The sequence below is a fragment of the Xenopus laevis genome, chromosome 8L (genome assembly GCF_017654675.1).
Source record: "Xenopus laevis strain J_2021 chromosome 8L, Xenopus_laevis_v10.1, whole genome shotgun sequence".
Classification (NCBI taxonomy): domain Eukaryota; kingdom Metazoa; phylum Chordata; class Amphibia; order Anura; family Pipidae; genus Xenopus; species Xenopus laevis.
The window spans coordinates 30,190,552-30,212,920 of record NC_054385.1 but is presented as its reverse complement, the minus strand read 5'-3'; the positions used below and the strand labels follow the sequence as shown (position 1 = coordinate 30,212,920).

Here is a 22,369-nt window from a genome sequence, read left to right as displayed (position 1 = left end):
CGTGACCTGTTCCTTGTGAAAAACAGTGTTAAATTTACGCTTTTTCCTATCAAATTGTTTCTGTGTAGAGATTGATGTGTCAGAACCACTCATTTCACTTTCAGAATGAGTGTCCCGATCCGAATTTCCCAAAGTGCCCATTCTCTGTTGTGCCCTCTGAAAACCCCTCGTGTTCCCCTTCCTGTTCTGGGTGACCTGATTCCATTTTTTCGAACTGTTCCATAAATAAACGTGTTTATTCTCATAGTCAAGGGTGTCTCTCTCAAATTTGCGTTTTTTCACCTGCATAACTTCTGCATTAAGTTTGTCCATAAAACTTTTTAAGTCACTATCCATCTTTTTGAACTCCTCACTCAGTTCATATTCTTTATTTTGATCCCAAAGTCCTTTTTGTTGTATCTTAATTGATTCTAATTCCTCAATATTATATTGTTTGAGGAGGGACATAAGTTTACAAGAACATTCACTTAATACCCCTTCCCATTGAGTTTTAAAGGTCTGTGGAGTATCCTCAAACGAGGGAAAAATTTGTACTCGTAGACCTCTTGGGATAATGCCCCGAGTCAAATACTCTTCTAGGCATATTATGTTCCAAAATACATTTAGCCTCCTACGTAGTAAGTTCTTACTTTTAACCATTAAATGTGACAGTGTGAGAGAAATCTTACCAGCTGGGGTCATTGATCCTGAAAAGATCATACAAAAAAAAAGATATATACAAAAGGTTAGTAACAGCACTCACGCTTAAGTGAACATGGATGTGGTGCTCGTCCTTCGGGATACTCCGGTCAGCTTCCCATAGCTTCCCATAATATATAAATATATAAAAACGAAAGAATGGACAGCATTCAGTGTATCAATGGTATCATACCATTGATACACATGGCTTGAGAAAGGGCCAAGATGGCTCGAAACGTCGCCGAATGATATGTGCACATATATGGTGATGTGAAGTTTTTATCCTTCAATACAGAATTTAAGCATTAATTTAAGATTAAAATCCCAGATGCTGCCCAAAAAGTCATCATGAAGAACAAGGAGCATTCATGGGACTTAATTTATGTGCAAAACTTTAATGTCACACCATTAAAGTTTTGTACATAAATAAAGTTCCATGAATGCTGATTTTGCCTGTTAACATGTAAAGAGCTTGGACAAACATTAAGCATGCAAGCAATCTTCTCTCATTTGTTGTCAAATCTAACAAAAAAACATAAACAAAGCCATAAACAATATATATATAATGGGTATCCCTGTTACGTGTTTGTTATTTTCTGCATTCCACAAACAGACATGAATGCTTACATCATTTAGCTTTATAAATAAAGATATATAATTTCAAGAAAAAAGTAGAGGCAGATAAACCTTATTATAATGTTCCTAATGATCACAACAAACAAATTGCCTGTTGGCCTTGTTTTATTCTGCTGCTAAACAAAGCTATGACTTATGTTCTCTGCATTGTAAAGTAATGTGCTTTGTTTAGCCTGTCAGTGCTGCTCCACTAGGCTTCTTACTTTGCCGGCTGTCTTAGGCAGATTCTTCTATAATGTCGACACCGGCATATCAATTGGAATGTAATGTTTTCCACGGCTGTTGTCATGAGCAGCTACACACATAACTTAATATATATATGAATAATACATGAATATATTTAATTGGAAGTGTACAGTGAAGGCTTAAGATTAGGATTGCACCAAATCAAAGGTTCAGTTTGCGATTCAGCTTTACCCTGACATTTTTGTTTTCTGCAAGATTTGGCTAAACCCTAGAATTCAAACTAACCAAATCTTAACCCTTGATGCAGATTTTTTAAAGTGCCTGACAACTGGCAGTATTTGTTCACAGATGATGGAGGTTTTACAATTGTGCTCAGATCACATTAAGTGAACTTTTAGTATGTTATAGAATGGCTAATTATAATAAACAACTTTCAATAGGCCTTTTTTAAATAGTTCTTTAATTATTTGCCTTCTGTGTTGTGGTGTTTATACAAATGGCCTGTAGATGTCACTGTGCTCAAGACTTATACTGTGCATACTTCCTGGACAGCTTAAAAGTGAAAGTTACTGTTGTGTAATGGTTGCCTGAGCCTGCTAATACTCTACTCATCGGCTACCAAAACATAACAAATTGGCGACAGGATGTCTCTTCTACCTCTGCAGCAGAACTTTTTCGTGCCAAGAGTAAATGTGGTTGCTGAAAGATATAAATTCCGCCAACGTGGACAGCGCAATGGCGAATCCACAGAACAATTTGTAGCAGCTTTTAGAGAGCTGGTTGTTACCTGTGAGTTTGGGAATCTAACAGATGAAATGCTAAGAGACCAAATAGTGGAAAAAACAAACTCACCTCGCATTAAAGAGAGACTGCTCCTAGAGCAGGATTTAACCCTTGCAAAGGCTATTACAGTTGCTAGCCAAACTGAAACAGCAGTTGCAGAGGCTAAAACTCTCAGTCAGGGAACTGCTGGGAATGTACAGATTGTGGATTCAGCACTGTGGCCTAATAATGCACAGTCACTGGCAAAATACAGTGCTAAGGAAAGGGATTCACCTACACTGCAAAACCATGCAGCAAATACAAATAGAAAATACTGCTTTCGCTGTGGTTCAACACAACACACTGCAAATCATGTTACATGTCCTGCAAAAGCTAAACGGTGCCGCAAATGCACAAAAGTAGGAAATTTTGCTAAGATCTGCCGTAGTTCTGCTGTTGATGTTCAAGAAGTCACTACTACAAATGTTACAGTATTACGTGTGGATAAAGCTGGTACATTTATTCCAGACAAGTTTATATGCACTGTCCTCACTGGTGCTCATTTCTGATTTCCTCACCAAACCAACTGAGAATGCATATCCTTGGCCTGAACAATACTAGAAAGCCATATACACAGTGGTCTAAGTAGATGTTACTTTGCTCCACAGCAAATGAATATTAGGGCTCCCAACAAACCCAGAGGTTGTCCTGTTTTACCAATATACAGTATGCTGAAATTGCTCATTCATTGGGGTATCTATATTTCCTAGGCCCCCTGCAGCCACAGTGTCTGCTTCCTCTATAGTTACGCCCCTGAATATGCATGCCATGGATGTGGCCTTAGCCTTTAAAGGGGACCCGTCACCCAAAAACAATATCCAAAATCCTATTTTATCACATTAGTCAAGCAAAATGAGCTTAAATTTAACTATATAAATTATTTGAATCTTCTTGAATCATCTATTTGACTTGTTTCCTTCAGTCTGGGATTTCAAAATTATAGCAAGCAGGCAGCAGCCATTTTGTGTACACTTATTAAGGCAAGCCTTACATCATCTCAGAATCTTGTTTGTGCACCACAATGGGGGACGCGATGTCCATCCCCATGCCCTGGCTACACAATTAAATGGTGAAGAGAATGCGGGAATATGTGGAGAGCAGTGACATCTAGGAAGTGCTGAATGGAAAGTGAAAGTAATTGTCTGCCCCGCCTCTATGCCCAGGGCATAGAAGAGTGGCAGACAATATTTGATTGACAGCTGAGATTTTTAAATGAGCTTAAAAATGCTTTAATAAAAAATAGAAATTGGATTTCATGTTTAATTTGAAAAGGACTTTTATTATACAGATTTTTGTGTCGGGTGACAAGTCCACTTTGGTACATTTTAAAGGAGAAAAAAAAACTACAAATGAATATAGCATATAGCTAGAAATATATAGAATATAGCTAGAAATACTGAATTTTATATAGCTGATTTTCGGTACCAGATTTAAGGTTCAGCTGCCCTATAACCGTAATGATCCAGGCCTTCAACATTGTCCTTGTTGTCTTAGATCTTGTTAGATCTTGTTCTGATAAAGTGCAGCTTATCCTCCCAAGCATTATTCTTTTCAGTCTCTGGGGTTAATATTCATAGTACCATCTTGGGTTAATACGTGTAGCAACTGATTAGGTAAAAGCTTTATTCTATTCTTGGAAGATCAGTGAATGCAACAATGTGATTGGTTCGTGATACTAGGGGTGGTTGTTCATTCCCAATTTTTGACATTTGATTTGACATCCATCAGGCTGAGATGACAGGCTGGCCTTTAATCACTAACACCATTAACAAATCTTGTTTTTCTATAGGAGATTCTCAACTCCAGAATGCTATAAAAATAGACCTGTCACATATCTGTTACTATAAATATATATTTCTGTCCTGGGTGCCTCGCTACACTGGCATTCATACAGCACTTCTGAATAAAATGAAGCTAAGACAGCTGACTTATTCGTTCAATTGTACTTCTCCCTAGAGACTGGTAAAAAAGTATGAAATACCAGAAAGCAATCTAAGAATAATTGAAGAATAAGTGCTATTGCTTCTCTTGTTTGAGCCCTACATAACTACTTTCAGAAGATGCAGGATCCTATAAGATCTTTAACACTATAAACCTTAGACAAGGGGTCGTTGCAAGCAAGGCTCTCTCCCATAGTTAAGTATTATTTTACTACTAATATTAATTTAAAAATATTACAGATTTTGTACATAATATTCTAAACATGTGATTGCTCTCATATAAAAACAAAACACCCCAGTTTCTGGATATTAGGTCTGCCTGGCAATGCTAACTCCCAAGAGCTAAACTAATCAACAGTGATAAATTGATACACTGGTATACAGGTATGGGACCTGTTATCCAAAATGCGTGGGACCTGGGTATTTCTGTAATTTGGATCATCATAACTTAAGTCTACTAAAAACTATTTAAACTTTAATTAAAAACAATAGAATTATTTTACATCCAACAAAGATTATTTATATTATATTAAGTACAAGGTAGTGTTATATTATTTGAGAAAAAGGAAATCATTTTTTCATTAAAATGGAGTCTGTGAAAGATGGCCTTCCTGTAATTCGGAGCTTTCTGGATAATGGGTTTCGAGATAACTGATCCTATACCTGTATTTCTGTTGGTTACTTTACCTTTTTTGTCTGTTGGTTTATGCATATGTCTCTTCTAGAAATGTTTTTTTTTTTCTAAAATGAAATAACCAAGTTTTTATAATGTATTATCCTGTTTGCTGTATTCTTTTGGATGCTTATAGCCATGTTCAAATGAAACAAAGTTTATTGTATTCTCATATATCATCTGTATACTTATGCTGATATGCTGTATCCCTAGTTTTAAAATTGTGGATTATTTTGATAAAATTGAGTCTATGGGGCAAATTCACTAACGGCTGAAAATTCACCAGCGCTGGCTTCCAGCACATAGCAACACTCCGCCAGGCGGAATTTCGCCTGGACAATGCTAATTCATGATGATCCGAAGTTGCGCACAGGGTACAGAACGCTGGCGAAGTTGCGCTAGCGAAAATACACTAGCGTTGGCTAATTTGCATACGGTGTGCAGTTAAAGTACAATAGCCGTATATGCTGCAGCAAATACATTACACTACACAAGGCCAGGGAACCTTAATAAAATTATATAGAGTTGTTATATTGCCCTACACATGTGCCCACAGTTTAGTTTAGGTGCCTTATGTTATCAAATGTAGGGGGGAAGGAGGGTACCCCAAAAAAATTTCGATCTTTTTCAGCCTATCACCCTGTAAAAAGGAAAAGACGCCAGCGTTTTTTGGGACTTTCAACTTCTTTTTTGAGGAACTCCTATCTACTCTATTGCACTTCGCCTGGTCTGAGGTGGTGAAGGCAAGTCTGGTGATAGAGGTAACGGTCAGTAAAAAAACTTGTGAATTTGCATAGTAACGCTCTTTCGCAAGAGCGTAAATTCGCCTGGCGTTAGAGTGCAAAGTTGCGCCAGAGTCTATCTCCTTGGCGAAGTTACGCCTGCGACCATAAAGTAAAGTGCCGAATTTTCGCCAGCGTTAGCCACTTCGCCCTTTAGTAAATTTCCCCCTATGGGAGAATGCCTTCCGGTAATTTGGAATTTTCTTAATAATGTGTTTGCAGATAACTGATCCCATAAATTGTAGCTGATTGGCTGAATTTATTTCAATGGTTTCTTTGTGGGTGCATTTTTTCTTTTTAATGGTTGAATAAAAGTTATGTTTTAGACAATACCTCCCTGTTTTTTAAGGGGGGGTGTCAGGGCTGACTTGTTTGGCCTTTCTAAATACATTACCAGTTTCTCAGTGTTTTTGCATTAAATATTACTATTTGGCCTTGCAGGATTTGAAATATAAAGGTGAATTGTTGCACCAACTATTTAGGAATCAAATATCACTCAATGGGGCCCAGTGGCCAAATTATCATGAAATAGGATACACAGTTTGCTGTATTTTACCAGGCCCAAATCTCTGAATTGCATTCATTGTAGAAACACCAAAAAAAAGAGCCATATTCATTTGGTTTTCAAAATCCATAGCTTGCCTTTAATATATAGATTGTCTGTACAGCAATGCTTAATAGTGAAAGAATACAAAAAATAAAATGTGCAATACACAAATGTATCCCTGGAAAATAAATATTTTAATGGGTGCATAGCTCTACTTCTTAGCAGCCAGTCAGCAGAATATTCTGCTCCTAGTCTCGGTAACCCATAGCAACCAAACTATCATATCCGTTGCTAGAGGTTACTAGACTAGAAGCAAGTTTGGCACCTGTTATGAGTTCATCCTTTCGGATCTATCACCTGCAAATAATATCTAGGCTTTGATCTTGAGTGTCTTGAGTGTCTTTTGCACGCTTAAATCTGATTTGTCGAAGCAAATTGGCTGAAGTACAGATGGAGTTTCACTATTGCACAGAAAAGGAAATTAGATCAAAAGAGGATACACGTTCTTGCTTTGCCTGAAAACTCTCTGCTCAGAGAAAAAGGAGAAGTCCCCAGCATGACTACACCCCCACTCACACCTGAGTGTCTCCAATAGTTTGTGCTCCATCTGTAAGTTATTATGAGGTAGCTGGAGAAATTACATTTTTTTAGTTACTACAGCAATACTGTATATTTGGCAATCTTGAGGTAAACACCATTTTATCTTATAAATATCGAGAAATTATTTCCAGAACGAAAGAACATTTAGAAGCGAAGGTGCAATGGAATAAAAGAGGCAAATATATATCTGTATACAAACATGTGTTAAACTTCAGATTTATGTCAGCTGTAATCAACAATGCATGGAAATTAACATTTATTTACAGCTTAGTTCACATTTGTGGTGGAGATAAAAGTGCAACGTCACTAGTGTACAGAGTTGTCCAGAAGAAATAAATTCTCGAGTGTACAGAGAAATCAAGAAGAAATAAATCTCCTTTTTCATGGTCCAATGGTAACCCTGGTCGGTAGGGATGTAGCGAACTGTTCGCCTGCGAACTTGTTCGCGCGAACTTCGACCGTTCGCGTCCGCCTAATGTTCGCGAACGTTTGGGAACGTTCGCAATTTGAGTTCGCGACCATTCGACCGCTAAAATCGAACGATTTCCATTCGTTCGACCGATTTCCATTCGTTCGAACGATTAAAATCCCTCGAACGTTCGATTCGAATGAAAATCCTTCGATCGAACGATGAAAATCCTTCAAACGTTCGAATCGAACGAAAAATCCTTCGAACGTTCGAATCGAACGATTTTGCGGGTGTTCGAAGTTCGCGAACGGTTCGCGAACCGTTCGCATTTTTTGCCGGTGTTCGCGAACGGCGTTCGCGAACACCAAAACGGCAGTTCGCTACATCCCTACTGGTCGGTTGCTAGATATAGATATGTATAGCTATGTAAATATGTGCAACTGGTTTTGTGATATTTTTCCTTTAATGCTGCCATTGTCCTTTTGTTAACATAGATGGCTGCCCTGCCAGATTCTCTTGGGCACCTTTAGCTGACTGTGACAATGGGTTCCACACTAGAGATATCAGTCCTTCCTGAATTTACATTGGTTGCAGATCCAGCAGCCTGAGAGCTACTGCCTTGTTTAAAGTTACAGTTTTCGGTCCAGGCATGTCGGAACTGAGGTGAAACAGACTGAAGAGGATGGCTCTGGGCTGGGCTTCTCCTCCGACACACGCACAGCAAAGCTTTAAGCTCAGAGCGGAAGCTCTCATTCAGCCAGCAGTAGATAAACGGATTGTAGCATGTGCTGCTCATGGCGAACCAGTGAAAGGCAAAATATATGGCGTTGTTACTGCTTATGACTTTACTGGACATCAACACAAGGTAACAATTCAGCGGGAACCAGCAAACTGCAAAGACCACCACCACCAGCATGAGCATCTTGAGGGTCATTTTTTTCTTCCGGCGGTGGGCGTAGTACTGCTCCATAGTAATGTCCCCTATGGCATTTCTTAACCAAAGCTTCTTTGCAACTGTGGTGTAGGTGATGGAAATAACAATCAAGGGCAGAACATACAAGAGCACAAAGGTGGCCAAGTCCAAATATTTCCAGAAAAGGTCTGCTGGATATGGAAAACTGGGAAGACAAACCATCCTAACAGTGTTGCTGGAGAAGAGAGACAACAGATTAGATTGAGAGATTCGTGAGCCATAATCCACACATGCTACGTATGAGCTATATTATTTTGCTTATTGATTTAAAGGAGAAGGAAAGGTAAAAATCACTGGAGGTATCAAGGTGTTAGGACCCCCCTGTAATGTAAGTTGCTAACAGAGCTGGTAACCCTCTTCTTCAAAAAATGCACCTGACTGGGGTACTGTTTGCTGAGAGCTGTGATTCCATCTTTTTTCATTCTCCCTGGTGTCCCCTATGCCAATTCTAAAAAGGTGCATATCCAGTATTGGAATCTCAGAAAAAGTTTTGTACAGTGCTGTAATCGCCCAAGCCTGTAAAAGCAAATGAAGATGGAGATGCAGCACTTAACAAGCGGTACACAAGACTATTGCATTTTTTGACAAAGAGAAGTGCCAGCCTGGTGTAGCAGGGAAGCATCTAGAATCCCCAAGGGGTGCCTAACAATTTGGCTTTCCAGTGATGTTACCTTTCCTTCTCCTTTAACAGAAAAAAGTCAATAGCACAAGAGCCGGAATGTAATTTTTGAACACCTCTATAATTAGCAGCAGCCACTGTCATGAATAAGGAATAAGGTGTCCACCTGGGCATTACCAAAAAAGTCTAAAGAGGGATTGAGAAACAGTCATAACCATTAAGAATGAAATGATATCACTGAAGGCACTAAAGGAGACTGTTAGTTGATGTGTGAGGAGGACATTAAAAAGTGCATATCATTCACTAAAGCTTGATCTACTTACCCTATAAAAAATTGTTCTAGCTTTTGGTACACAGCGTGTGGTAGGGAGAAACCACTAGCCATAAACCAGATGACAATGATGCAGATGATGCCTTTCACTGTAGACATCCTGGGCTTCAATGGGTGCATAATAACCTGGAAATAAAAAAGGTATTTAAATCACAAGCTATTGGGATCTACAAGACAGGATGGCACATTCATTGGTACTGCAATAAACCAACTGGTCCATGTCATACCACTTGGATATAAATGTAAACAAAAGACTGGTCAATGCTACTTATTGGTCACTGTGGATTACAAGGACCCATAACCTCTTATATCACCCCAGTAGTTTGCACTCCAGTATAAGGTAGACTATGATGGTCCATCATTCTTTGAATTTGGTTGCAATTTCTAACACATTACTTTTAGCTTGGAATTAGGTTATCACCCATTGAATTATTCATTGACAGCTTTCCAATTGCTCAAACTATAATTAAGAATCATACCAGAAAGGGTACAAAGGCAACATAATGTGCTTATACTCCACCAATCTCCTACACTCCACCATGTTCTTTGTTGACAAATGAAACTAAGAGATCTCTTTAACATTTATAGAGATACATATATAAAGCTTTCTATGTGTGTATATATATATATATAGGTACAGGATCTATTATCCAGAATGCTCCAACCTGGGGTTTTCCGGATATAGGGTTTTCCTTAATTTGAATCACCAGACCTTATAACTGCTAAAAATAATTTAAACATTAATTAAACTCAATAGGCTGGTTTTGGTTCCAATAGGGATTGATTATATCTTAGTTTGACTCAAGTACAAGGTATTGTTTTATTATTACAGAGGAAAAGGAAATTATGTTTAAAATTTGAATGGCTTAAAATGGAGTCTATGGGAGATGGCCTTCCCTTAATACTGAGCTTTCTGGATAACGGGTTTCCAGATAACAGATCCTATACCTGTTCTGTGCTTAGTGAACCTGATCCAAAACAATGACATACATGAACCTTTTATTTTTCTCTTTTCCTCAAGTCCCTTGGGTGCACTGTTTGTTCACTGTATGGACTCTATTACTGGATCTGTATTCTTATTTAAATGCTCAATATCGATCCAACCTACTTAAATATAGATAAGATATTCTCTTGAATTGCAAGTTGCTTAGCCACAGTAACAAACATTTTACAGTTTGTCATCTCATAAATGAATATATGACCTGTGCTATTCTAATTAAAAGGCAACTGCAACTTAAGATATTTCTCAATTCTATAGTCTGTATGATTATAGTCTTCATGAAAAATGTATTATATTATATGCAATATTTACCATGGATATTTTTTTCCTGTCTTGTTGAGGTTTACATTGAATGCAAAATAGAGGATCACAGAAAAGTATTTTAAAGAGAAATAATTACTGATATGTATCCCAGTTTGATAGCATTGCTTGATAGGTTGGCTATAAGGATATACATTATCTGTTTTTTTTCAAAGCATATTTGCCTTTAAATAAAAAGCTTTTTTTCTTTTAATGAGAAAATATCTTACGGCTATTATACACAAAGGAGTAGCTATTTGATTAAAAAGTAATATAGACTGTGATTCATATATGTTGCCACTATATGCATGAACAATAACAATACAAGTTGTCAAGGGATGAAAATTATTATTTTGGTGTAGAAATATTTCTTTGATTAAAGTCTTTTGTCCATGACAATGAGAATAAGGATACAGAGGGATGCAGAGAAACGTGACATGACCAGTTACCTATTATCAGATTCAGCTGCCCACCCTCTAGCAATGCTTTCCTCATTCACCATCAAAGAAATGTCTCTCTCCCTTGATCCGTTCTCAACCTCTGTGAGATCCAATCAATAACCACTTGAAAGAATTTATAACCGGAGAGGAGTGAAACATCTGTGCCAGGGACAGACTCCAGCTGCAGATGAAATCTGAGTCTAAAGGTGGCCATAGATGTAAAGATTTTTTAAAAGATCCAATCGTTATCGTGAGACCACGATTATCTCGAAATGATCTTTAAATGTACGATGTGTCAATCAACTAAAAAGACTATTTCAGGCGAAACTGAAGAGTAGATGCCTGCTTGGCCCTGCAAACATAGATAGATTGCACTGGGACCAATAAAGATTTTTAAACCTGGCCGATCCAGATCCACCATTCTTACTCACTATACCAAAGTGTGACATGATGTGATCACAGCACCTTTTGGCCAATAACTGTGATATGCAAATTACAATTAGCTACATGGGCATCTGCCCAGCAACTAGGGAGATCAGGAAGTGTAGGGATTTTACACCACAGGGGCACATTAACACTATTGGTCCCTACATATGTTTAAATATTTAATGGGATCATTTAATAGTTATATCTCTCTAATGCTTTATTTACCAGTAGGTCCTTCCAACTGACACATGGGCAACCATTCCGATTAAAAGTAACATGGTTCCAGCAAAATATTCTGAAGGAGTTTTTTTACAGGGAGAGCTGCGAAGATGTGGAATTCTCTCCCTGTATCAGTGGTACAGGCTGATACATTAGATAGCTTTAAGAAAGGGTTGGATGACTTTTTACCAAGTGAGGGAATACAGGGTTATGGACAGGCCCGGATCTGCGGCAAGGCCGCATAGGCCCGGGCCTAGGGCGGCAAAGAAATAGGGGCGGCATGCCGCCCAGCCACCGTTCAACTGCACCAGCTGCGCCGGCGTTTTTTCGCCGGCGCGCTGGGAAGGCAGGCGCTAGGACCGCGCGGCCGCCTGGTCGGACCGCGCAGCCTAGGGGCGCCCAAAAGTGAAATCCGGCGCTGGTTATGGAAGATAGCTCATAGTACAAGTTGATCCAGGGACTAGTCCAATTGCCATCTTAGAGTCAGGAAGGGTTTAAACTTGATGGACATCTGTCTTTTTTCAACCCAACTTACTTTCTATGTATTATACAGTATAACGGATTCATACTCATGAATAAATAAAAATTACTGGCAATTACTGGTACTGGTTATAATAATTATTAGACAGTTGAGGAGGCTTAGTGATTTCCTCTGCACCAAGCACAGACCTTAGATATATTTGGATGGACTTGAGTTTGCTGGCTATTTGAGTTCCTGGAATTCTAATGAATGACATTTCTATCAGAAGGTTTTTTTTTACCATGCAATTGTGTGTAAAACTGGAATGAGGTACGTATTTCTCTCAGCATAGGCATCCCCAGTTTAGATGACCCAAGATTTAGCATACTGCATAACAACTATACATTGAACGGAATGGCACAAGAACTCCTTAATATTCATTAGAAGTCTTCAGAAATCACTGACTGGAACTAAACTGAATGGACAGTATGGACTCTAGATAGAGAATATTTACATAACTCATTATTGTACATAATGCAGTAGAACTGCAAATGAAATGTGTTTCATTTATTTTGCAAGATGTACGCATGTATACTGTATATTCTCACTGCACAAGGTGGCTATGGATTCTGACTGGAATATGAACAGGGGAGCAGGAGTAATATAATATTAGGGACATCTTATGACAAAGAGGGAATACTGCACTGGTTTGTATTGGTTTGAAGTAAGGATAGTGATGTTCAAGTGAATAGGGCTAGTTTTGCCAAATAACATATATGAAACCTTAATCCAACAACACCTGACTTTGTACCCCCAAGCAATGCATAGCCATTCGGTTTTGTAAATACTTATTATTTCAATAAATAGTGTTGTTCTGTATATACTTTATATTATTTATACTGCTATCTTTCATTTTTGCTTTCTTTCATGAACTGGAGAGACATGGGGATAGTCGATGCATAGTTATACATACTAGTAACTGCAGGGCTGCCATTAGAAATCATGGGGCCCCAGAGACGGAACTAGGTGGAGGCGGGCCGTGCAGCCGGGCCCCGCCCCCACCCTCTTCCGTGCGGCGCTGCAGCCGCTGCAGTGGGCGCGTGACTGCAGGGGGCCCTGCAGGGGTGGGGGCCCTGGCCCAATTGCACCCCCTCCTCACTGCTAAAAACGGTAAACCCCCCACACACACACAAGTTGTAAAAAGCTGTTGATGGTTAGGGTGCACTTATAAGTAAAAAAAAAACTGTCACCAGGGTCCCCCATAAAAGTTTTTTAAAAAATTGGTGACCAGGGTCCCCACTAAAAGTTTTTTTAAAAAAACATTGACATGGGCATCCCTTACAAGTTAAAAAATTTTTTTTAAAAAAAAACATTGGTGGCAGGGGCCTATAGATGATTAAAATAAAACATTGGTGGCCAGGGGTTTAAAAAAAAACACACACATTTGTGTTCAGTAAAACTGAACTCGTGGCTACAGGATTTCAACTTCTGCTCCTTTCGTAACTTCGGGTCTTTTCGTTGCTCAGGACTTCAATTTTGGCTGCTTTCGTGACTTCGGGTCTTTTCGCTGCTTCATGACTTCAACTTCAGCTGCTTTCATGACTTCGGCTGTTCAGCACTTTGGCTTTTTGGGACTTCAGGAGAGGCTGCATGGCTTTGGCACTGTCAAGGGGTGCCAGGCTATTTAGAAAAGTGCAGTAGAGCCGGCCACCCCCTTCAAGCCCAGGCCCAGTACACTTGTAACCCCTGTACCCCCCTGATGGCTGCACTGACTAACTGACAAGGAATCTGTTACCCATTTCCAAAGGGGATTGGACTGCATGCACTTGCCTTGTTATATAAATAAATACAGATATGAGATCCATTATGTGCAAACCCGTTATCCAGAAAGCTCTGAATTACAGGAAGGTTGTCTCCCATATATTCCATTTTACCAAATAATCCAATGTTTATTTTTAAAAAAATATTTCCTTTTCTCTGTAATAAAAAACAGTATCTGGTATTTGATCCAAACAAAGATATAATTAATCAATAATAATTAAAAAATTTATTTACTTTATGTTTAAATAATTTTCTTGTAGACTTATGGTATGAAGATCCAAATTACAGAAAGATCCATTATCTAGAAACCCCCAGGTCCCTAGCATTCTGAATAAGAGGTCCCGTACCTGTATAGTACTAATGTAGACTAACGTATCATCCTTAAAGTGAATGAGTACAGATAGGAGGAAATACAATTCTTCAATAATGCACAGGCATAGGTAAAGGTTAATGACTTTATTTAAAGATACTGTACCATCTTTACAGCATACCACTTACCAGGAGGCAGCGCTTTAAAAAAAAGTGCCAAGTGTCATTGAGGTGGCACATTTAGAAGGTAACATTCACTTTAATAAACTGGAACCAAATTGCTAGAGAACCATTTGCTAAAGTGCTTTTTTTGTAAAAAAAAATCTTATGGAAACAAATCTAACAAACAGATTGAGAGCTAATTAGCAAGTGTACTAATTAAGTTAATAAATAATTATTATGTCTAATTAGCAAATAAGGAAAATATCACATTTCTCACCTGGTGTCTGTCCAGCGCGATAGCCATGAGGGTCAGCACAGAAACATGGACCGAGCAATATTGGACAAATCGGCTCACGTGGCACATAAGCTTCCCAAAAACCCACGTACTGCTCACAAAGCGAACCTTCACAGAGAAGGAGAAAAGCATGAGAAAATTGCACATGCAAGCCTTCATCTATAATGATAATTAATTTTGAGGGCATGTTTCACTGTTTGACTTTCAAACTGTTTAGCTACAGCACCCCATGAATAATTATGGGTTATCTTTACTGTCTGCACTTTTGAGATTAGTATTCTTGGAACCCCAGCAACCTCTGTGTGCTACTGTTGTCACCAATACCAATATGCATGAAACACCAGTTTACCAATGTATAAAGTTTATTCCAACAAAGTGTCACTCTCGTGAAGCTCTCAATAGAATTTACTTGATGGAACAGCCCACTCATGTCCTAGATCATGTCCTAGATCAGTGATCCCTAACCAGTGGCTCGGGAGCAACGTTGCTCACCAACCCCATGGTTGTTGCTTCCAGTGACCTCAAGGCAGGTGCTTATTTTTGTTTTCCTGACTTGGAGGCAGGTTTTGGTTGCATAAAAAACAGTGGTATTGCCAAACAGAGCCTCCTGTTGTCTGCAAGTATAGGGCCTGCAAAATAGCCAATCACAGCACTTCTATTGCACCACCTAGGATAATTCTCATGCTTGTGTTGTCCAACTCTTTTTACATCTGAATGTTGCTCATGTTGCTCATTGGAAAGAAAAGATGGGGATCCCTATCCTAGATGGATATTTGCATTTAAAGGTGTTACTACCACCATTAAAACACACGTAGCATGTGGTTCTTTAAGTGAAAGCCTGTTGCTCCCATTGGCAGAGCCTACTTTGGGAACCCTGGGATTTCTGACACATTCAGGGTGTGGCAGCTCCAGTGTTCCCTTGCATCAACAGGGGCAAGCACATGCATTTTCTCAAACGAATAAAAAAGCCACTCGGCACAACAATGTAGAAATGTAAGGAGCAGGTTTCACTGGAAATACCTTTAAATAGTAGGGTGCACTGTATCCAAGATTTGGTCCTGTATTTGGCCAGGATTAGGCCTTTTTCAGCAGGATTCAGATTTGACCGAATCCTTGTGCCTGGTCAAGCCAAATTCTAATCTTTAAAATGCCTAGAAAGTTTTGGCCCAGCTCTGGTATTCAGTATGCAGAAATGAGTTATGAGCACTGAGTTATACTGGGTAATTCTATAAGGGCCAGTTATGGCAGCACAGTATGTGATCCCCTTTACCAATCGCAGTTCAGCAGGAAGTTATGCACTATGGTCCCTTTAATTGCCTTAAAACAACTGTATCAAGCTAACCTACAGTGCTTCTTAGCACATCTATTGGGTGTGTTCTGAAATGAGTGCAGCTAGCGGCTGACGTGTTTGGCAAAATACCCATTAAGAACTTCCGCATGGTAATAAACTGGCTCTGTACAGCAGCGCTGCTATCAAAATATTTTTTTTAGTATGTTATTGAATTACCAATACTAAACAACTTTTCTCTTGGCCTTCATTATTTATTTTTTTATATGGTTTTCATTTTTGCTTCTGACGCTTTCCAGCTTTCATATGGGGTCACTGACCCCATCTAAAAAACAAATGCTCTGTAAGGCTACAAATATATAGTTATTGCTACTTTTTATTACTCATCTTTTTATTCAGTCCATCTCCTATTCATATTCCAGTCTTTTATTGAAATCAATGCATGGTTGCTAGGATAATTTGGACCCTAGCAACCAGAGTGCTGAAATTGCAAACTGAAGAGCTGTTGAATAAAAAGCTAAATAACTCAAAAACCACGCTTAAAAAATGAAAAACAATTGCAAAAAATGTACTCAGAATATCACTCTACATCATACAGGTATGGGACCTGTTATCCAGAATGTTCGGGACCTGGGGTTTTCCAGATAACGGATCTTTCCGTAATTTGGGTCTTCATGCCTTAAGTCTACTAGAAATTCATTTAAACATTAAATAAACCCAATATTAATTATATCTTAGATGGGATCAAGTACAAGCTACTGTTTTATTATTACAGAGAAAAAGGAAATCATTTTTAAAAATTTGGATTATTTGGATAAAATGGAGTCTATGGGAGACAGCCATTCCGTAATTCAGAGCTTTCTGGATATCGGGTTTCCGGATAAGGGATCCTATACCTGTACTAAAATTAATTTGATTGTGAACAACCCCTTTAAGATCAAACAGAAATTCTCATTGACCTGAACAAAAGACAATGGTAAGGGCTACTGAGCGAAGCAAGGTCCCAGGCAAAAGAATGCAAGAAAAGGATTGGGGGGGTCTGACACATCTTCTAATATATAGAATAGGGTAGCACCTAAATTCTGGGCAAATGGTGGGGTTTTCTTACATAGTCACCAAATAGCATGAGCTCTCTATTTGGTATCAGCAGAAAAAGAACTTAAAAGACTTTCAGGCGAAGTGACACACAGTAGTGTGTTATTCCTATAACAAAGTGAGTGCAAATATATCTATGCAAATCATTGAAGTTTCTTTCCACAAGGAAACATTCATTGCCATAATTCCACAGTAACAACCCCCTGCAGTAGTGATGGCGTGACTGTGGGGTTTTGCTTTGCCGAATAATTTCGCTTTGTGGGAAATTAAAAAAAAAACGCCAAAAAAATTCGCGAAATGGCACCAGCGTCTTTGTTTATTATGCCGGCGTCAGTTTTTGACGCCGGGGTCCGTTTTTGACGCCAGCGTCCGTTTTTTTACACCGGAGCACATTTGGCACCGGCAAATTTTTGTGCCAGTTTCACGAATCTCGGGAATTCGCGACGAATCCCCTGCAGCAATCAGTTGCTAAATATTGGACTGTTGAGGTGGGACACCGGGAAAAAAACTGATGTGGGTCCAGACCCACTCCCTGAACCCGGTCACTGCCTCAGCCTGAGACTGACTGCACCAGATACTAGAGGCACAAAGATCTGCTGCTGCTGCTCAGTGGGGATGCCCGTTGGGAAACTTGCAGCTGGGAGGGAAGGGGCAGCACACAAAGAGCACAAGGTTGTACATTTCACCTACTTCAACAGCAGCAATATGCAAAGGGACCCCTATACTTAGGGCCCCTATACAGGTATGGGATCTGTTATCCTGAAACCCGTTATCCAGAAAGCTCTGAATTACTAAAAGGCATTCTACTATAGACTCAATTTTATCCAATTTTTTTTTAAGAATGATTTCCTTTTTCTCTGTAATAATAAAACAATACCTTGTACCTGATCCAAACTAAGATATAATTAGTCCTATCCGAAGCAAAACCAGCCTATTGGGCTTATTTAATATATCTGTTATCCAGAACACCCCAGGTCCCAAACATTCTGGATAACGGGTCCCATATCAATACTGTCTGTACTTAGCAGGTGCTATGTACAAACATCCCTTACACCACAGCATACTGTTCCTTGTGCCTAGCAAAGTGGCACATGCCACATATAGGCACACGCTGGCACAAGCACACTGTGTGGTACAACTCTACATCAATTTCAGCATCTTGAGTTCATTACTCACACACAATGCTTTATATTACTCCCAGAACTGTAATGCTTTAAAACATTGCAGCATTCTTGCTAAACCTGCCAATTTTCACACAACCTACAACACAAGGACCCACAGATTTTCACTGTGCAAGACACAAACCATAGCTAGTGCTCTTCACCCACTGGTTATGCTCTGAGAGTAAGTGCTCTATTCATGTTGTGTCACAGTGTGTGTGTGTGGGTTAGAACAGTGTGACGGAATACCTATAGCATTCACTTTATACAGCCCACACGTTGTACTGTATCATTGTTTCTCCATTATACTCACCAAAGGCTGAAGAGACAATTTCCTGATACAGTGTATTAGAATGATTCCGCTATGAGATGCATTTGCCAACATCACTTCAAGTATGTTTAGAGAATGATGTGGAGAACTGTCTATTACAAAATATTCTTACAGGCATTCCCTTTGCCCCTCCAAGAGAGAGATTAGCACCTCGTCAAAAGTTTTCTTCATATTCACCTGTAAAGTCTGCACTTACTACCCACTTAAAAGGGTGGTTCATCTTTAAAGAAACTTTTTGTGCGATGTACAGAGTGATATTCTGAGACAATTTGCCCTTGTTTTTTAGTATCTGGGGTTTTTGAGTTAAGCGTTTTGTTCAGCAGCTCTCCAGTTTGCAATTTCAGCAATCTGGTTGCTAGGGTCCAAATTACCTTAGCAACAATTCACGGGTTTGAATAAGAGACTGGAATATGAATAGGAGATTGCCTAGATAGAAAGATGAGTGATTAGCAATAACAATAAATATGTATCCTTATCCTTTTAGATAGGGTTAGTGACCCCCATTTGAAGGCTGGAAAGAGTCAGAAGAAGGCAAACTATAAAAAAAGAAAAAATTATGACAATTGCTTAGGATTCGCCATTCTATAACACACTGAACCACCCCTTTAATAAACCAGAAAGAAGCCTCCTTTTCATGAAATAATTCACTGTTTGAATAATCAGTTTAATGGTAGGGCGCTGTCTCCTGCCTTGCAAGTTAAAAACTCAGAACAGCAACTGACCAATCAAACATGAGCCACCTATCTCAGATGCCAATATCAGGGTACAGAAGGGACTGGTATAGGGGTACAGGCATATTTTTGCAGCAATCAGACTCTTTCTAAGACCCTCACATGGCAGGGACCTCCTGTGGTCTCCCAGTTGAGCAAAGAATATGCAGAACATGATACCACTTGTATGGATTGGTTGTATGGACCCCCAGATTTCTATGTTTAATACAAATGAAACACAGCTGAGGGATTCCTCTACTATAATAACCAACCCAACATCTACCAACAACTGAATGCTTTAGTGTGGGCTAATAAATGTTGCAATCCAGTGCATTTGGCTTAATGCTTGATAACTATAGAAAACAACGTAGACCTTAATTTTACCATACCAGTATAAAGTAGTACAGATATGGGCTCCAACATCCAAAAACCTGTAATCCAGAAAGTTCAGAGCTACAGGAAGGCCATCTCCATACATTAATTTATGCAAATAATTTTTTTAATGATTTGATTTTCTCTGTAACAGTAGCTTGTACTTCATGGTAACTGAGCTGCATGAATCCATATTGGTGGCACAAACAATTCTATTGAGTAGCTTTCACCACAATTAGGATTGTCACCTTTGATCGGCATGAGCATCTGGACAGGGGGCAGAGTGGGTGATGTTACTGAACAAGGACATTTAGGAACAGACAGTTGACAATGGTGGCCTGTGATTTGCCAAATTGCGTGTCAGGACCAGTATCGGACTGGGGGTTCAGGTCTTACTGGAGCTGCCACTATAAGGCTCACAACCCTCATTCCTTTCACGAAATCCTGCCCCCCAACACCCTGTCACAAGGGACTGCAGATCCCGGTAAGCAGGGAGGGAGGGTAGCAGCCCTGGATTGACACGAGGGGTGCGACCCACTGGGGTTTTCCCTGTGTCCCGCAGGTCTAAACCTGGTCAGGGCAGAGACCAGAAATCCATACAGTTTTGAACCAGAAAGGGCTGTGTAAAAACTGGACTCCCTTGTTTAAAACCAGACACAATACACCAGTGATGTTGCATATGCAAATGGCAGGTGGGATAGATACTAACTGGTGGATTCTGAAAGTTGCAACAGTTGGGACCCTCCACATTGGCATTTCATCTCCTGAGGCAACAGTGAGACAATAAACATTTGGGTATTCAGCACTGTCATGATTTACCTATAGAACGGATCTCAGCCCCAAGCATGAAATGAGCAATCGCATGACTACTACAGCTGGTGCTGCCATACAATTTGATGTAATTTTATATCAGCATCCAATACAGGGTACAGGACATTATTTTCATATATATGTGCACCCACACTGGCTAATCATATATGTATAGATATACTCACACTAGCATGTCCTTTAGTTATAGATGTACCCTGGCAAAAGTCCTATAGACATAAATATCCAAACTAACAAGAGTATTTATATATATCCTTGATGAAGGTCCCATGTGGGATGGAAACATCGGATTAAGATGTGTTTCACCATGAATAAATATGGAATCAGTGCTGATTACGCTACCTTGATCTTACACCTCAAAATCATTAATTGGATCTGAGTGCAGGCACATCGGACTTTATATATATGTATATGGCAAGTGGTAGATATTCCCACTTCCAGCTTTCTTTTGTTTATTAATCTTTTATTTGCGTTAGATTTGTGTGTTAAGCACTTTCCCCCCGTGTGACCATTTGTTATACTTCCAGCCTTACCCAATACATACAGACGTGACACTTTCATGCAGACTGCAGATGCTAAGTTTAGATATTCTCTGAAGATATCTTTCTTTCTTGTCTTCCCACTGGTTTTATATTAGTATCTTGTCTTTTTTTTGTGTCTCTTATAATGGCAGTGATTCAAAGTGACTGCTGAGATGTCAAGGCTACAGACAGCAGTTATTGACTGAAATCAGACTAAACAGTAGGGTGAGCTCTGATCATCTTAATCTAGGAAATATGGAAAAATGCACTCTATATACTGTCTGCCATTAAGCAGAGTGAATTTCTGTTGCCCCAAAATACAAGTAATGGGCAACACCATGACAATGTAATACTTTAAAGGAACCGAACCGTGGCCAGTACATTATAATCATGATTATAACATTTAGGCAGGTAACGGGAGGGGTTACTTGCTGGGAGTTGTTTAATAGGAAGGACTATTAAAGACCCTGCAACGGCATGAATGGAATTGTTTCTATAGAAAATCATTCGCTGCACTGCCTTGTTTATACCACACTAAAATGCTTTGGGAGCTGCCTGATAGAGACATAGCTGGTACAACAACCCTTAGAAGAGAAGAAGCTACAGACTACAGCAAGGGGGTATTTCTGCCACTAGGCACACCTTCCAATACAACAAAACCCAGGCAACCACTTATCTATCAGAACTAAGGGGGACGGAATGAATGTTAAAGTTTCATACTGGAACTGATTTTGAGGGCTGTTCTTAGACTTCATCCAAGCTTCAGTGATCTCAGCACCAAGTGTAACTTATTGAATAACCAAGCAAGGAGCATTTTGGTTACATTTAAAACCAGGGGGGGGTCTCTCACCAGGGTGAAGGGGGTGTTGAGAAGGGTGATCATGATATCAGCTATCGCCAGGTTCACAATGAAAAGGCTGGTCGCCGACTGCATCCGGCTGTTCTTAATGACAACGTGACACACCAAGATATTCCCAAACAGAGAGATGACAATGATCACGGAGTAGGCAACGATCAGCAGGGCTTTCACAGTGGAACTCTGCGATTCTGCCTCATATTTAGTGTCGTTCTCAAAGTCTCCAATGTCGTCTATGTTGAGGTCCCCGTTAAAGAGCGAGGAGATGTTTGGGAAGCCATACAAGGTGGAGAAGAGACCCGATGAGTTGGTTGCACCAGTTCTCCTGAAGGGCTTGGACGCATAAGGTAAGGAAAACCACACGTGCCTGGTCATGTTAGTGCATTTGGAAGTAGGTTACTCCGAAAGCCGTGGGTAGTCCCTGATGCCCCCCTAAAGTTGTCCATCTAGAGCAATAATAAGTCCCAACAACAAGGCTGCTGCATTTGCAATCTGCCAACTCTCTGGTGGAGCACATGCCTACTGTGTACACTGCCTCCTTCTCTCTCTTATTATAGGCTTTAGATCATTGACGTGCCTG

The 22,369-nt window shown here is 39.6% G+C and overlaps 1 protein-coding gene across 1 annotated transcript; it reads right to left on the bottom strand.

The window, feature by feature from the left end:
* Positions 1-7,667: 7,667 nt before the first annotated feature.
* Positions 7,668-22,315, bottom strand: gpr83.L (G protein-coupled receptor 83 L homeolog). Its single transcript, XM_018241104.2, has 4 exons — positions 21,784-22,315; positions 14,611-14,736; positions 9,189-9,322; positions 7,668-8,421 (listed from the first exon to the last, which is right to left on the bottom strand). The coding sequence occupies exons 1-4, from the start codon at positions 22,162-22,164 to the stop codon at positions 7,800-7,802; spliced, it is 1,263 nt and encodes a 420-aa protein (XP_018096593.1). The 5' UTR covers positions 22,165-22,315; the 3' UTR covers positions 7,668-7,799.
* Positions 22,316-22,369: the final 54 nt, after the last annotated feature.

Bases quoted from the DNA above. Each gene is read 5' to 3' on its own strand.
- gpr83.L (XM_018241104.2), bottom strand. From the start codon at position 22,164: ATGACCAGGCACGTGTGGTTTTCCTTACCTTATGCGTCCAAGCCCTTC. The intron at 14,737-21,783 runs GTGAGAGACCCC...TTCTCTGTGAAG, and splicing joins TCAACACCCCCTTCACCCTG to GTTCGCTTTGTGAGCAGTAC. The intron at 8,422-9,188 runs GTAAGTAGATCA...TCTCTTCTCCAG, and splicing joins CTAGAACAATTTTTTATAGG to CAACACTGTTAGGATGGTTT.